Source organism: Cebus imitator, unplaced genomic scaffold, assembly GCF_001604975.1.
Source record: "Cebus imitator isolate Cc_AM_T3 unplaced genomic scaffold, Cebus_imitator-1.0 Scaffold312, whole genome shotgun sequence".
In the NCBI taxonomy this organism is placed as follows: Eukaryota; Metazoa; Chordata; class Mammalia; order Primates; family Cebidae; genus Cebus; species Cebus imitator.
This window is the reverse complement of record NW_016107627.1, coordinates 1,492,226-1,507,297: the sequence shown is the minus strand read 5'-3', so window position 1 is coordinate 1,507,297 and position 15,072 is coordinate 1,492,226. Positions and strand designations below refer to the sequence as shown.

Sequence of the window (15,072 nt, the reverse complement as noted above, 5' to 3'; positions counted from 1 at the left end):
AAAAAAAAAAAAAAAAAAACACAACAACAACAAAAATTTTACTATAAAATAGTAACCAAATTAATATAAAGCAATCATTTGCAAAAAAATAAAAATAAAATTTATGTATTGCAGAGAATCCTATACTGTTTTAAGAAAACAGCAATCCATCAATATAAATCAGTACATGTTGGGTAAAATATTTCTATATCAAACTAAGTCTTGGAAACATTGTAAGTGAAGTTCAACACTTTATGAGATATTGCTCCTGTTATTATATTTTCTTCTTAACAATTATTTTAACTCAGTCATCACTCCTTCCCCCTTTCCTTTAATACTTGCTGGAGAAAAATGTGCATTATATTGTTATTGGGTAGAATGGCCAGTATATATCCATAAAATCTAATTAGTATATAGTGCTGTTCAAGTCCTCTATTCCCTCCCTTACTGGTTTCTCTAGATGTTATATCCATGACTTACAGTGTGCTATTAAAGTCTCCAACTATTACTGAAGAATCAGTCTGTTTCTCCCTTCATTTCTGTCAATGTTTATCTGAAATATTTTAGGGCTCTATTTTCTGGTGCATATATATTTATAATTGTTAATCAATACATAATGACCTTCTTTGTCTCTTATAACAGTTTTGGACTTAAGGTTTATTTTGTCTGACATTAGTATGCCACCCCAACTCTCTTTTGGTTACTATTTTCATGGGATATCTTTTTCCATCCTTTCATTTTCATCCTATTTGTGTCTGCATCTAAAGTGAGTTTCTTATAGGTAGCATATAGTTGGGTCATATTTATTTTATCCATTCGTTCTTCTGCCACAATAAGATATTACTCTACACACACTAAGCTGGCAATAGTTTTCCTTATAAAAGAAAGAAACAAATGTTGGTAAGGATATGAAGAGATTGAAACCCTTATACATTCTTGGTAGAAACGTAAAATGGGATAGCCACCATGGAGAATAATTTGCTAGTATCTCAAAATGTTACACATAGAATTACCATATAACCCAGCAATTTCACTTCTAAGAATATACCCAAAATAATTGACAACAGGTATTTAAACAAATACATAGACATAAATGTTCATAGCAGTACCATTTACAACAGCCAAGAGGTAAAACCAATCCAAATGGCCATCTATAGATGAATAAACAGATAAACAAGGCCAGGCACAGTGGCTCATGCCTATAATCCCAGCACTCTTAGAGGCCAGTGTGGGTGGATCGCTTGAGCCCAGGAACTCAAGACCAGCCTAGGTGACATGGTAAAACCCCATTTCTACAAAAAAAAATACAAAAATATGTCGGGCATGGTGGCACACATCTATAGTCCCAGCTACTCAGGAGGGTGAGGCAGGAAGATTACTAGAGCCCAGGAGATCGAAGCTGCAGTGAGCTGGGATCACACCACTGTACTCTATCCTGGGCAACAGAGCAAGACCCTATCTCAAAAAAATAAAAAATAAACAAAATGTGATATGCACATACAATGGAGAATTATCTAACTGTAAAATGGAATAAATGGCAGAACATGGATGAACCTTAAAAACACTATTCTATGTGAAAGAAACCAGACACAAAAGTCCATATGTCATGATTCCATTTATATGAAATATCCCCAGAATAAGTACCATAGAGACAGAAAGTAAATTAATGGCTGTCAGGAACTGGATGAAGGGAAAATAAGAAGTAAATACTAATGAGTACAGAGTTACTTTGGGGAATAATGAAGATGTTCTGAAATTAGATAGTGATTACAATTACAAACCCTGTAGACATATCAAAAATCACTGATTTGTGCACTTTGAAATGTTGAATTCTATAGTATTAAAAATTTATCTTGATTTTTAAAAATCAAATCTTTAGTAGAAAAATCTGAACAGGTTACCACCAGGGCCAAGGGGTGGGTGAGACCTGACTTGGAAGGATCATGTGGGAACTCTCTAGGGTAACAGTGTGTTCAGCATGTTGGTGGGGTTCCAAGTTATATACATGCATATGTCAAAATCAACAAATGGAGACTTAAGATTTGTTCACATTATATTGTGTGCAAATTTGGCATCAAAATAACAAAACTGTATACAAATACTGAATTCAATTAATAACACACATGTTGAAGTATTTAATGGAACATATACTGGTTGTGCAATCTACTCTGAAATGCAACAAAAATAAAATGGATTAGTATATTAACAGATAAGTGATAAAGCAAATCTAGAAAAAGATTAATAGTGGGATCTTGGTGTTGGCTATACAGGTATAAACTGTAAAAAATTCTTTCCAAATACTGTGTGATTGAAATTTTTCAAAATAAAAAATTTGGGAAAAGTTAATGCATAAGAAAAATATCTGCAAGTCATGAATACTATGCAGAAATTCAGAAAATAGTTGTAAGACAGAATGACTGGGTGGCAGTATTAGAGCATCTTTTCTTGAAGACATGATATTCGGGCTAAGATATGAAAGACAGCAGGGAGCTATTTATGTGAAGACATCAGCAAGAGTCTTCTAGGTCCCACCATCTCCCTTCACCCTGTAAAAGAAAAAAAAAACTTATCCTAAGGCCCTGAAATGTTCTGTGTTCAAGTAAGCCAATGTGACTGAAGTATAGTAGGCAAAGAAGGGAGTAGTATAAAATAAGACTAGAGAGAAAGGGAGGTGTCAAATCCCATGGGGATAAAGAATTGTGATTTTTAACTAAGTTCAATGGCATCATCACAGAATTTAAGACAGAAATGAGCTGGGATGAGATGAAATGTGTCCTTGTTTAAAGATTTTAAATATCTCGCTGCTGTCGATTAAGTGAAGTGTTTAAGAAAAGAAGTAAAGAAACTATTGCCATAGTCCCCACAAAAGACAGTAGTTTGGAGGAGAGTGGTGGTAATGAAGATGGTGTATATAAGACGTATTTTGAACGATGAACTGACAATACCTATCGATGTATTTACAAAGGATGATGAGAAAAAGAGGCATCCAGGAGAAACTATGAGTTTTGGCCTGACGAAAGGGTTGGCATTTACTGAGATGTGGAAATTCTGGGAGAAGTAGTTTGTAGTATGGTAGACTTGGGGATCAAAAAAAAGTTTTTATTTAACTGGGCATGATTTGTGATTGTGAGAAAGACAAGCAAAGGAAAAGAATCTGAATAATCTGGAAGTTGTTAAAAGACAGGTTTTGGATTTACAATTTCTTTTCCTTTCACAAATCAATTTTGACTTGATTGTATTAAGGATCTTTGGTCCAGTAAAAAGATCAAACTTCAACAGAAACCAGGCTCACTGATTACTGCTGTCTATCACTGAGGTTAAAGACAAACTGAAGATCAATAGCTCTGTATCTCTAAACTTAGATAGGTCCAAAGAAAAAATCAGGAACAAGAATGAGGAAAACCAGGTAGTCCAAAAAACAAATACATACAAGTAACATATTAAGTCTTAACAGTCTCTCACCTCGTCAAGGATAGGAGACTGTCTGCTTCTTCAATTCCACATATAACACACTTAAGTACCTTACAGTATTTCACACAAAGCAGTCGCTCCAATTTTAGCTGCTATACTCTAATCCCATTAGTTTAGACAAAGTATAATAAAAAGTCTGTGGTCTTTGGAACCAAATAAACCTGAATTTAAACCAGGGTCCACCACTCAGTAGTTCCTGACCTTGAGCAAATTACTTACCATTCCCAATCATTAGTTTCCTTAAGTGTCAATGAAAATAATTAAACCCAAGAATTAGCATTAGAAACAACATTTCCAAAGTGTCTGGCCTAAGGAAGAAATGCTCTTTAAACTGGAGCTACCATTATATGAAGGGCACTAATTCATCAATGCTCAATGCAAGGAGTTTCCTACTTTGGCAGCATAGATTCATGTTTCCAGAAGAAAAGCAAACACATGAGAGAAGAGGAAATCACGTAAAACTGGATGAATTTCATTTTCATCACATAACACAGAAAGAAGTAAAAGAGAGAAATCTATGAATAGGTATAATACATGAACAATCAACAACTTACAAATGGATAGGTTCAAAGGTTTAATTATAATTCAGTTGTTTAGAACTAGAAACACATTTTCCCATGAAATCATAACCATAGTTAAAATGTGATATATCTCAATAAAATCAGTAGTAAAAAACTTATAAAATATCAAACAATACAGAAAGCCAACAGACTTTAATAAAACATAATGTATTTTAGAAACTAGCACTTCAAGGAAAAGATTTTATGCAAGGCTTCTGGGGTGATTCAGAAGAAAGTTTCAGGGAAATTCCAAAAGCTTTATAAGAGCTGATGACCCTAGTTCTTTATATTTTATTTTACCTCGTATTTTACAGCTTCCCTTTCTTTCAGTATAAGCAAAACACTAGTACTCTTATACTTAATAGCCATGATTGCTATCATTTATTTCACAAGTGAGAGAGAGTAATTGGGGAAGAACTATAAGAAAGATGGGAAAGAGGAAGGAGTCATACAGGATGTACCCAAGTACAAAGAAATGAGACCTTAGATTAGATTAGATAACCTCAGTAGGAAAAAATAAAAAATGAAAAGGAGTTAAAGCACATTAAAATATTGAGGGAGGAAAGCAAAGCGATGAGAACTGATTAGAGAGAGGTCCATCATGATGAACTGGTTATCTTAAAGACCACAGGTTATAACAAAAGGGGAAGATGGCCAGGTGTGTTGGCTCACACCTATAATCCCGGCACTTTGGGAGGCTGAGGTGGGCAGATCACCTGAGGTCAGGAGCTCAAGACCAGCCTGCCCAACATGGTAAAACCCCTGACTCTACTAAGAATACAAAACAAAAAAAATTAGCTGGGCATGGTGGTGCGTGCCTGTAATCCCAGCTACTTGGGAGGCAAAAGCAGGAGAATCGCTTGAACCCAGGAGGCAGGGGTTGCAGTGAGCAGCGATCGAGCCACTGCACTCAAGCCTGGGCAACAAGAGTGAAAACTCTGTCTCAAAAAAAAAAAAAGTGGAAGAAAAGGCATGAAACCAAGCAAAGCAATCCACAACCTGCTATTTACACCAATGGAATGCTAATGAGTCCAAGATTCACCATTCAAAATGTGGCACTGTGGTGTAACTGTAGATTTTCTTCTAATCCTTTTTTTTTTTTTTTTTTTCTTTTTTATGAGATGGAGTCTTGCTGCCACCCAGGCTGGAGTGCAATGGCGTGATCTCAGCTCACTGCAAACTCTGCCTCCTGAGTTCAAGCAATTCTCCTGCCTCAGTCTCCAGAGCAGCTGGAACTACAGGTGCATACCACTACACCCAGCTAATTTTTGTATTTTTAATAGAGACGGGGTTTCACCATGTTGGCCAGGCTGGTCTTGAACTCCTAACCTTGTGATCCACCCACTTCAGCCTCCCACAGTGCTGGGATTACAGGCATGAGCCACCATGTCCAGCCTCTAATCCCTTTTTTTAATTTCCCTAAGTTTCTCTAAATATTGTCCTTTTTTATGTAGACACTATTATGATAATAGTATTATATCCAATGAGGCAAATAATACCTAAACTAGAACTAGAAAAAGGGCTTTCTAAATGTAAAGGCATCTGACAGGATGAAATTAAACTATTTTAGAAAACTATCCTCAAAAGCCAGTAGGTATATTATATGCCTCTCAGGCAATGAGGAACACCAGTGGTTTCAAACCATGGACAGAAACTTGATTTTTCTCAACAAAGAAATCACAGAATCAGTTCCACACAGTCCAATTTATTTAGCAGTCTCACAAATGTTCCTATGAAATACTGAAATGTTTTTTTTGAAATGTTGATGATTCTGAAAAAAAATTAATAAAGAGATGAGGCTGTCAGATAACATAGGATTTTCTATGGTCTGGTCTTAAATCCAGGATCTTTAGCAGTAAGACAGATTTTTGCAAAGCAAACAACAAAACACAACTAATGATGAGCAAAGTCCAAATAACTTAGACAGAACCAACTAGAAGTGAGGATGCAATAAGCCAAGCTGCTTTTCAGGTCATTAAAGAACTGCTAAGCTAGATTGTTCCATTTGCAAAGAATACACTTATTAGTAGAAGCGATCACTTCCAGACCAATAAGATATTTCTATGTATCACAACTATATAAACTCTACCAAATCAAATGCTCTCTTAGGGCAGAAAATAGACCTAAATAGTCTTAATGAGAAAACAGGCCTACAGAAATGTTTGAGTGGTGTGCTGAGGTGCTTGGACTAAGGAGTGCAGGAATGCCGAGAAGATGCTGGGATTGCTGACTACAAGCATTACCCAATTTCTTTCACCTCTGTACCAATTTCTGTTAAATATATACAATCACTGACTTGATTTTAAACCTGTAAAGTTATTTAACAAATTTTTTTTTTGAGACAAAGTCTCATTCTGTCGCCAGGCACCAGGCTGGAGTGCAGTGGTGCAATCTTGGCTCACTGCAATCTCCGCCTCCTGGGTTCAAGCAATTCTCCTGCCTCAGCCTCCCGAATAACTAGGACTACAGGCATGCACCACCACGCCCAGCTAATTTTTGTATTTTTAGTAGAGACAAGAGTTTCACCATGTTGGCCAGGATGGTCTCGATCTCTTGACGTCGTGATCTGCCCGCCTGGGCCTCCCAAAGTGCTGGGATTACAGGCGTGAGCCACCACGCCTGGCCATTTAACAATATTGTTAATCCGTAATAGCGTGCCCTTACACATTTTCTCAATTAACTCAAAAATAGTTCTCATGAGTACCAAGAATATTTTTAAAATTAAAAAGTTGGGAAACACTGCCCAAATACAAGTATATGTAAAACAACCACTAAAAAGTCCTCCAGTCTACCTTTTATTACAATTCAGAACATTCAGTTCTAATTTCCCTATTTTATCTTTCCCATCTAGCAAGATTAAGCTGATACCTAACATCTTAGAAACAGGCAAAAACTTAAAAGAACTATGTCAAATGTGGTATCTTCATTTTAATCCAAATGTCCTTAATTTTAAAAGCCACATTCAACTATGTACATATAAATTGACATTAAACTTATATCCAATCTTAAGAATTCTTAAGACAATTCCTTCTTTGAATTGGCCTGTGATTTCATCTTACAAAAGAGCTATTTATAGTTAAGGTCAAATTACTCTTTAAAGTCTCCTTTAATAATAGAATTTGGTAATTCAACTGATAAATTCTTCCAGAGCAACAAGTAATCAAAACTAAAACTATTAAAATATTATTTGCTCTATGGGAATTACTTATTACATGTTGACTCAACCATGTCTACTGAAAGACACAGAAACCCTACCAAAGTTAATTTAAGGACTTACCAATTTCCCTTGCAATTCTGACAGCTTCTTCTGCATCCTGTAAAAGCAGGAAATGAGACTCAACATTAATCCCATGAGGCATTGCACAATGTCTTTAGGGCAGTCATATATTGCACTACTGTCTCCTCCGATTCATTTAATGTTCAATTTTACAACCTTCTAACCCTTTTCATTCAGAGAAATGTAAAATTAATACCATAAGTGGAATGTAAATTCTACCTCATCATTATTATATTAAGAAACTCAAAGCAGTTGAAATGAGCTGGCAGGAAGCACTATCAGAATTGCCAATGATTTGGTGCAGTTGCCGGAATTTAACGGCAGAATTTAGATGTTTACCATCAATACTGAATCATAAATCAGGTCATTAAAGCTTGTCCGCAGCCAGCTTGTTTCTGTCTGATATTATGTGTCATGTTTTCCTAGATTCTGTCAGCAGGGGGAGTTGATTCTCTATTGTTTGGGAGTAGTTGATTGATTTTCCAGAAATATAAAGGTAATTTCCAGTACCCACAGGAATTACAAATTGTTCCCAAAAATCCCTTTGGTAATCTACATTACCTTTTCTGTTCTATTTTTTCTTTTGTCTTTTTTTAAGGTGTATATTTTATCTCTACAATTGTACCTTGTTACATAAATTAAAACTTTAATTTCAATGAACCAACTATTGAAGAAAAAAACTCCAAAAAGCCAAAGAAAGAAAATGCCTTCCTAAACAGTAAGAGGTAAGAGTATATCCATTTAAGGATTAGTTATTGCTAAATATTAACCAATGCCACTTCTACCTCTAAGAAGCTGAAAAGACAAAAAATTCCCTTGAATCTTACTAATTTCACTGATCATTAACCCACACCTAATACATCCAACGCAGGACACTCCTGAAACATTTCCCCAAATAACAATAAAGATAATATTTAAATCTAACCCTTCTTCCTGTGTGTGTGTGTGTGTGTGTGTGTGCGCGCGCATGTGTGTGTAAATGTAATTCAGTGACACAAACTAAAGTACCACAAAGACTGACAATATTGTTTTGAAACCACAGCTGGTAAGTGTGACTACATTTTTAGAAAATGACTAAATATGCTGAAGTGAAGCCCAGTGTTTGTTAAGCTTTTAAGCTAATACATTTAAAATGTAGAACAACCATGTCAGAATCCTCCCAGAAATTGGGGAGAAGGGGGATGTTTATAACTGGTTCACTTATGTCTAATAAAAAAAAATCTTCCTTAAAGGTCTTCAGTACCTAATAACATCCCCTGAATAAGGAGGTTGGCAGGGGAAGTTGTCAGAAAAATTTAATTTCCTTTCATTAGCCAGTCTGCTCCACAAATAGGTGCTTGTTAAGTTCAAAGCGGTCCTGAAAGCAACATCAGTTTTAAGTTTTTTTTACTCCAAGCAGTCACATCTGCTAATGAGATTTTCCAAGTAACAATTGTTTTCAAGTCAGAGATAAATCTATACCTCCCACCCTACGCCTTCTAAAATCAAGGTTTACTGCTTTATTACACCTTGCTGTTTTCGCTGACCCTACATTCTCCAAATTTTAGCTTAAAGGGATAAAAATCCATGAAAAGGGTCATTTAAGAATGTTAGTGGTTTCCACACATTGAGTTGGAAGGTTCTTTGTTCCAGCCAGTGACAGTTATTGGAGAATACTTCCCCTTAATAGCCTCTCTGTCAGGAAGTGTTAAACCTGCCAAATGCGAACAATTAGTGCCTCTTGAACAAAATACAGGAAGAATGATGGCTGATGAAGACTGGATTATAATAAACCTAGAAGGAAACTTTAACATTTCTTTTCTTTCCAATGTGATGAAAGAAAATAACCTGCTATCTAAAAAGTTTATCGCTTCAGAGAACAGGCAAGTTTTAAAAGGTAAGTCAAAAATTCATTAGTCATATTTTGTCCCTTATTTGTATATAAGTGTTATAGTTGTGTGCGTGGATATATAAAGCCATATCTATCTCTCACATAGCAAACTAAAAATTCCACTGTCACAAAACCAACACTTCCATAGAATGCCACAAAGCAATCCTATCTTTCAACTTAAGAGTATGCTTAAGTTTTCTTACTATGAAAATCAAATTCTACTAAATCAACTTTCAAATAAAACCAAACTGCCTTAAAAGTTAACTTTTCGCTTGTCACTCATTCATCCAAAAATATTTTACTGAGGACCTATTATGCACTGGACATTTAAAATCAAAAGCTCTATTACTCATTCAGTAATAAACTACTAAATATTATACATTCAGCTCCAATATGGTCTTTCAGAACATAAAGTTTTATTATCCGGCTCTACAAAATTACTTTTGAAGAGATAAAAAGCCCTATATAGCTCCAAATTCACTGGCACTAAGTGACATCACACCATAAAGTTTCCCAATAACATCATAAGTTTAAATTTGTTTAATAAAACTCTGAATCAACTAAAAAAAGACCAAAAATCATCACCAAAAATGGGCAAAAGATTAAATTAAAAGTTCACATAAAAACAGTTTCAAAAGAATAATATCTATGCTCAGCCTTGGTCATATTTACAGAAATACAAATTAAAACAATGAGACCTCACTTTTCATCTAGCAAATTAAAATCTGATAACGGCCAGGATGACAAAGTTAAATACGAAGTTTTGCTCTTGTTGCCCAGGCTGTAGTGCAATGTCGCGATCCTGACTCACCACAACCTCCACCTGCCAGATTCAAGTGATTCTCCTGCCTCAGCCTCCCAAGTAGCTGGGATTACAGGCATGAGTCATCACGTCCAGCTTTTTTTTTTTTTTTTTTTTTGTATTTTTAGTAGAAACAGGGTTTCTCCATGTTGGTAAGGATGGTCTGGAACTCCTGACCTCAGGTGATCCACTTGCCTTGGCCTCCCAAAGTGCTGGGATTACAGCTGTGAGCCACCGCACCCAGCCAGTGCAATCTTTTTTAAAAGAAATTGTCAGACAGGCACAGTGGCTCACAGCTGTAATCCCAGCACTCTGGGAGGCTGAGGTGGGCAGATCACTTGAAGTCAGGAGTTCGAGACCAGCCTGGCCAACATGGTGAAACCCCATCTCTACTAAAAATACAAAAATTAGCTGCGTGTGGCAGCAGGCACTCCCAGCTACTCGGGAGGCTGAGTCAGGAAAACTGCTTGAACCCAGGAGGCAGAGGTTGCCATGAGCCAAGATTGCACCACTGCACTCCAGTCTGAATCACAGAGGGACATTCTGTCTCAAAAAGAAAACACACACACACACAAACACACACACACACACACAGAGAGAGAGAGAGAGAGAGAGAGAGAGAAATTGTCAGTATCTATCAAAAGTTTGAAGTTTTGTTCCTGAAATTTTACTCCTGGGAAGTCATTCTACAGATATAACCACATGCATGGACACAGAGAGAAATATAAAGAAATTCATTATTTTAAATTCATTGGTGGTGTTTTGATAAGAAAAAAATTCTGAAAAATAATTTTAGAGGCCTTCAATAAGGGACTGGTACATCCATAAAATGAAATATTAGCCTTTAAAAAGAATGTAGTTGATCTATATGTTCTTATTCTTCTACTTATACATTAATTCAGTAAATATCTACCCAGCAACACTACATGAAATAGAGTTTCTGCCCTCATGGAGCTTATTACAAACTAATGAGAGAAACAGAAAAAAAAAAAAAATCAATTGATAAGTAAAATAAACGTTACACCGAAACAAAGAAAACTAAGGCAAGAACACTAGGGAGAACTTGTTTCAGACAGGCTGCTCAGAAAGGGCTCTTCTGGAATAAAATTTTATACCTAAAGATAAAGACAACGAGCCAGGCCAGGCACAGTGGCTCACACCTGTAATCCCAGCACTTTGGGAGGCCAATATGGGAGGATCACATGAGGTTAGGGGTTTGAGACTAGCCTGGGCAACATGGCAAGATCCTTGTCTCTATAAAAAAATATGGTGGGACCGGTTGTCCCAGCTACTTAGGAGGCTGAGGCAGGAGGATTGCATAACACACACACACACACACACACACACACTCACACACACACACACACACACACACACACCCCCTAGCTACCATGGAAGGATCAGGGAGAAAAGACACTAGACAGAGGGAACCTCATATACAAAAATCCTAGATGAGGAAGCAATTTAATAGGGAAAGAATATCAGGCAGCTAAAGCTGAAACACAGTAAGAAAGTAGCAGCAAAGCACAAGATAAGGAGGCACGGACAGCATGGCCCTGTTCTGGCCAGGCCTTATGGGATTTGGTATAGGGTCTGAGATGCCTTGGTTCTATGATCAGCAATGATGAACGACAATAAGGTTTTAAGAGAATAACTCTTACACTGTAAAGATAAGCAAAATAAAATATATACTGGGGCTGGGGGTAGCAAGTTGGAGTATACAGAGTATGATCTTACCTACATTAAGACAGAAATATACATTTGAATGCACAAGAAAGTTTTACACATAGACAGCTACAGAAACCCAAATTACTGCTCAAAACTAGGCTAGAGAGCTGGGCGTGGTAACTCCCGCCCAGACAGGAAGATCACTTGAGCCCAGAAGTTCAGTACCAACCTGAGCAACATCGGAATATCCTATCTATATTAAAAATAAATAAATAAGTAAATTTAAAAGGTTGGATTAGAAGTTATAGGAAAAGGGAAATTTAAGATTGTACACTCTTAGGTACACACTGAACTTTTTTACCATAAGAATCATAATTCCATACTTCACATTTTCATAGTTTAAAAATTAAATCAGCCATGGCTTTAGTTGTTTTTTCTTTTTTAATTATTAATGATTTCGAGAGCATTAAATGTTATCAAAACAAACTAGGATTCCCCACAATCCACTTAAGCTTTTCATGACGTCCCATTGCCTCAAAACCAAGTTTGAACTCCCTAGGCTGGTTTTAATACTTGATCCTGCCTGCCTAGGCATGAGTCTCCGCCCCACCCCTGTTCTTCTCGCACCTTACCCTGTAGCCCAAGGCCCAGGAAGTCTCCCCAGCCTTGAGCATCCTCAGTTCAACCAGGCTCAGCCAGGAATTCTCTCCCCTTTCACCTCCTTTCACCAAACCAGCTCTTATTACAATAGGCCTGATTCTGGGCCCTGAAGACACAGGATGGAACAAGAAAGGCATCACGTTGGCCACAGGTAATTTACAGGCTGGTGGAAAAGGCGAACCTTAAATATGGTGACGCAGCAGCTAAGGAATGATTATGTGATGCATGTTATGCAGAAATTTCACAGAGGGCATGTGACAACAGGGGATCTCTAATTCAAAAATAGATTCCTGAAAACTTTCTAGGGCATGGTGACTGAAAGGAGCAAATAAAAGCATAGTGAAAAACAGATTGTCTGGGACCTAAAGAGAGAGGCTAGGGGGAAGCAGGGCCTCACAGCCACATGAAAGAGACTGAACTACAGCCTCAGAGTAAGAAAATGAAGGGCTCACTCTGGCTGCAGGCTGGAGAATTCTGGCATAGCATCTGCTTACTTACCATGTGCACTGTCCACACTCAGCATGCACCTCCCTAGCCCTTTAAAATGTAAGCTCCATAAAGACAGAAACCTCTGTCCAGCTGGTTCAAGTTAGGTATTTCGAATCCCGAGCACAGTGCCTGGCAAGTTGTTATTCAATCAACAGTTGTTGGAAAAATAAATGAAGGAATGAACAAACAAATGAACACTTTGAGCGGCAAGAGGGGTCTGAAGAGTCGGGCTGGGAGGCAGTAGTCTAGGTGAGAGGAAAATAACCACTTCCTCCCAGAGTCCAGGGTGGCATGCTTCCAGTTTCAACCAAAGCCACTTTCATTTATTTATTTGTTTGTTTGTTTGTTTGACAGACTCTGTCACCAAGGCTGGAGTGCAGTGGTGCAATCTCGGTTCACTGCAACCTCAGCCTCCTGGGTTCAAGCAATTCTCATGCCTTAGCCTCCTGAGTAGCTGGGACTACAGGCATACACCACCACACCTGGCTAATTTTTGTATTTTAAGTAGAGATGGGGTTTCACCATTTTGGCCAGGCTGATCTCGAATTCCTGACCTCAGGTGACTCGCCACCTTGGCTTCCCAAAGCGTTAGGATTACAGGCATGAGCCACCACACCCAGTCTGCCACTTTGATTAGGGTGCCTTTCCAGTCCTCCCACACCTGGCTAGGTGTCATGGCTGTATGATCACATATACCATGCCCTGAAATTTTGATAACTCTGTCACACTTAATCTCCATGAAGGCAATGACTAGCTGTCTTAATCTCTACTAAATCCCCAGAATTTAGCAAATTAACATGATCAATACATTATTTCTTCCTGAATAAACAACTATTCATCAGCTCCCATAAAATTAAGTATGTTAGGATAAGACACAGTCTCATAAATGCTAACAGAACTATTCATCTCCAGAGCAGGGGTTTAATATGTGAGTTAACTGACATCCAAGGGCAGGGGTTCAGAGTAGGGACTCAAGAACAAGACAGGCTTTGGTTTTACTTCAGTTTAAAACAAGGTGCACTAGGCCGGGTGCGGTGGCTCATGCCTGTAATCCTAGCACTTTGGGAGACTGAGGCGGGTGGATCATGAAGTCAGAAGTTCAAGACCAGCCTGGTCAACATGTTGAAACCCTGTTTCTACTAAAAATACAAAAATTAACCAGGCATGGTGTTGGGCGCCTGTAATCCCAGCTATTAAGGAGGCTGAGGCAGGAGAATCACTTTATCCTGGGAGGCGGAGGGTGCAGTGAGCCAAGATTAGGCCATTGCACTTCAGCCTAGGTGACAGAGACTCTGTCTCAAAAAAAACAAAAACAAAAACAAAAAACAAAAAAAACAAGGTACACTCAATGAAATACTGTTGGCATTGGGGAAAACCATGCTCAATATTTACCCGTCTCAGAATCTTCAGTCCAGTACCTCTTCCACCACATCATGCAACTTTCAGAGTTTGAAATTTAGGTTTCATAAAACCTGCTCTTCTAAAAAAATACAGTTCTACTCTATGATTTTTAAGTAAAGTGTTGCATTAGGGAAAAAAATCAAATTCTACATGGCAATCAGTTTTCAAATTGAAAAGCCACAAGTTTAAGCTATATTACAAAATAGCAGGAAGCAGCTTGTTTCAATGTATAGATATTAAACTTTATTTCATAAAAATGTAAAAGGTTAAACTTTATTTATTAAACATACTTTGTTCTTTGAGGCTCTGTTGCCCAGGCTGTAGTGCAGTGGTGTGATCTCGGCTCACTGCCACCTCCACCTCCCAGGCTCAAGCGATTCTCCTGCCTCAGCCTCCCAAGTAGCTGGAATTACAGGTACCTGCCACCACACATAATTAATTTTTATGTATTTCTAGCAGAGATGAGGTTTCACCATGTTGGCCAGGCTGGTTTCAAACTCCTGACCTCAAGGGGTCCACCCACCTTAGCCTCCCAAAGTGCTAGGATTACAGGCATGAGCCACTGCACCTGGCCTTTGTTCTTTATTTATATAAAATAAATGTATTTTAAACAAAACAACATTATGTCTTCACAAATACAGCTTGGCAATATTTGAAGAAAAAGTGGGGCTGATTCTGCTTAACACCCTTTAGAATATTCTTAAGACAGCTCTTACATATATTAATTACATGACACCCAATACATGAAAATATGAAAGGACTTAGAACAATAGATTCTGGTGGCCGGGCACGGTGGCTCAAGCCTGTAATCCCAGCACTTTGGGAGGCTGAGGCGGGTGGATCATGAGGTCAAGAGATCGAGACCATCCTGGTCAACATGGTGAAACCCCGTCTC

General features: G+C 37.8%; 1 protein-coding gene across 4 annotated transcripts in view; it reads right to left on the bottom strand.

Annotated features, from left to right (window-relative positions):
- The window catches only part of PCCA (propionyl-CoA carboxylase subunit alpha), a 429,187-nt gene that overhangs the window by 281,812 nt on the left and 132,303 nt on the right, over nt 1-15,072 (bottom strand). For all 4 annotated transcript variants that reach the window (XM_017503569.1, XM_017503572.1, XM_017503570.1 and 1 more), the window contains one exon: nt 7,288-7,324. In XM_017503569.1, coding sequence (XP_017359058.1) covers nt 7,288-7,324 — 37 coding nt within the window. The remainder of the gene's footprint in view (nt 1-7,287; nt 7,325-15,072) is intronic.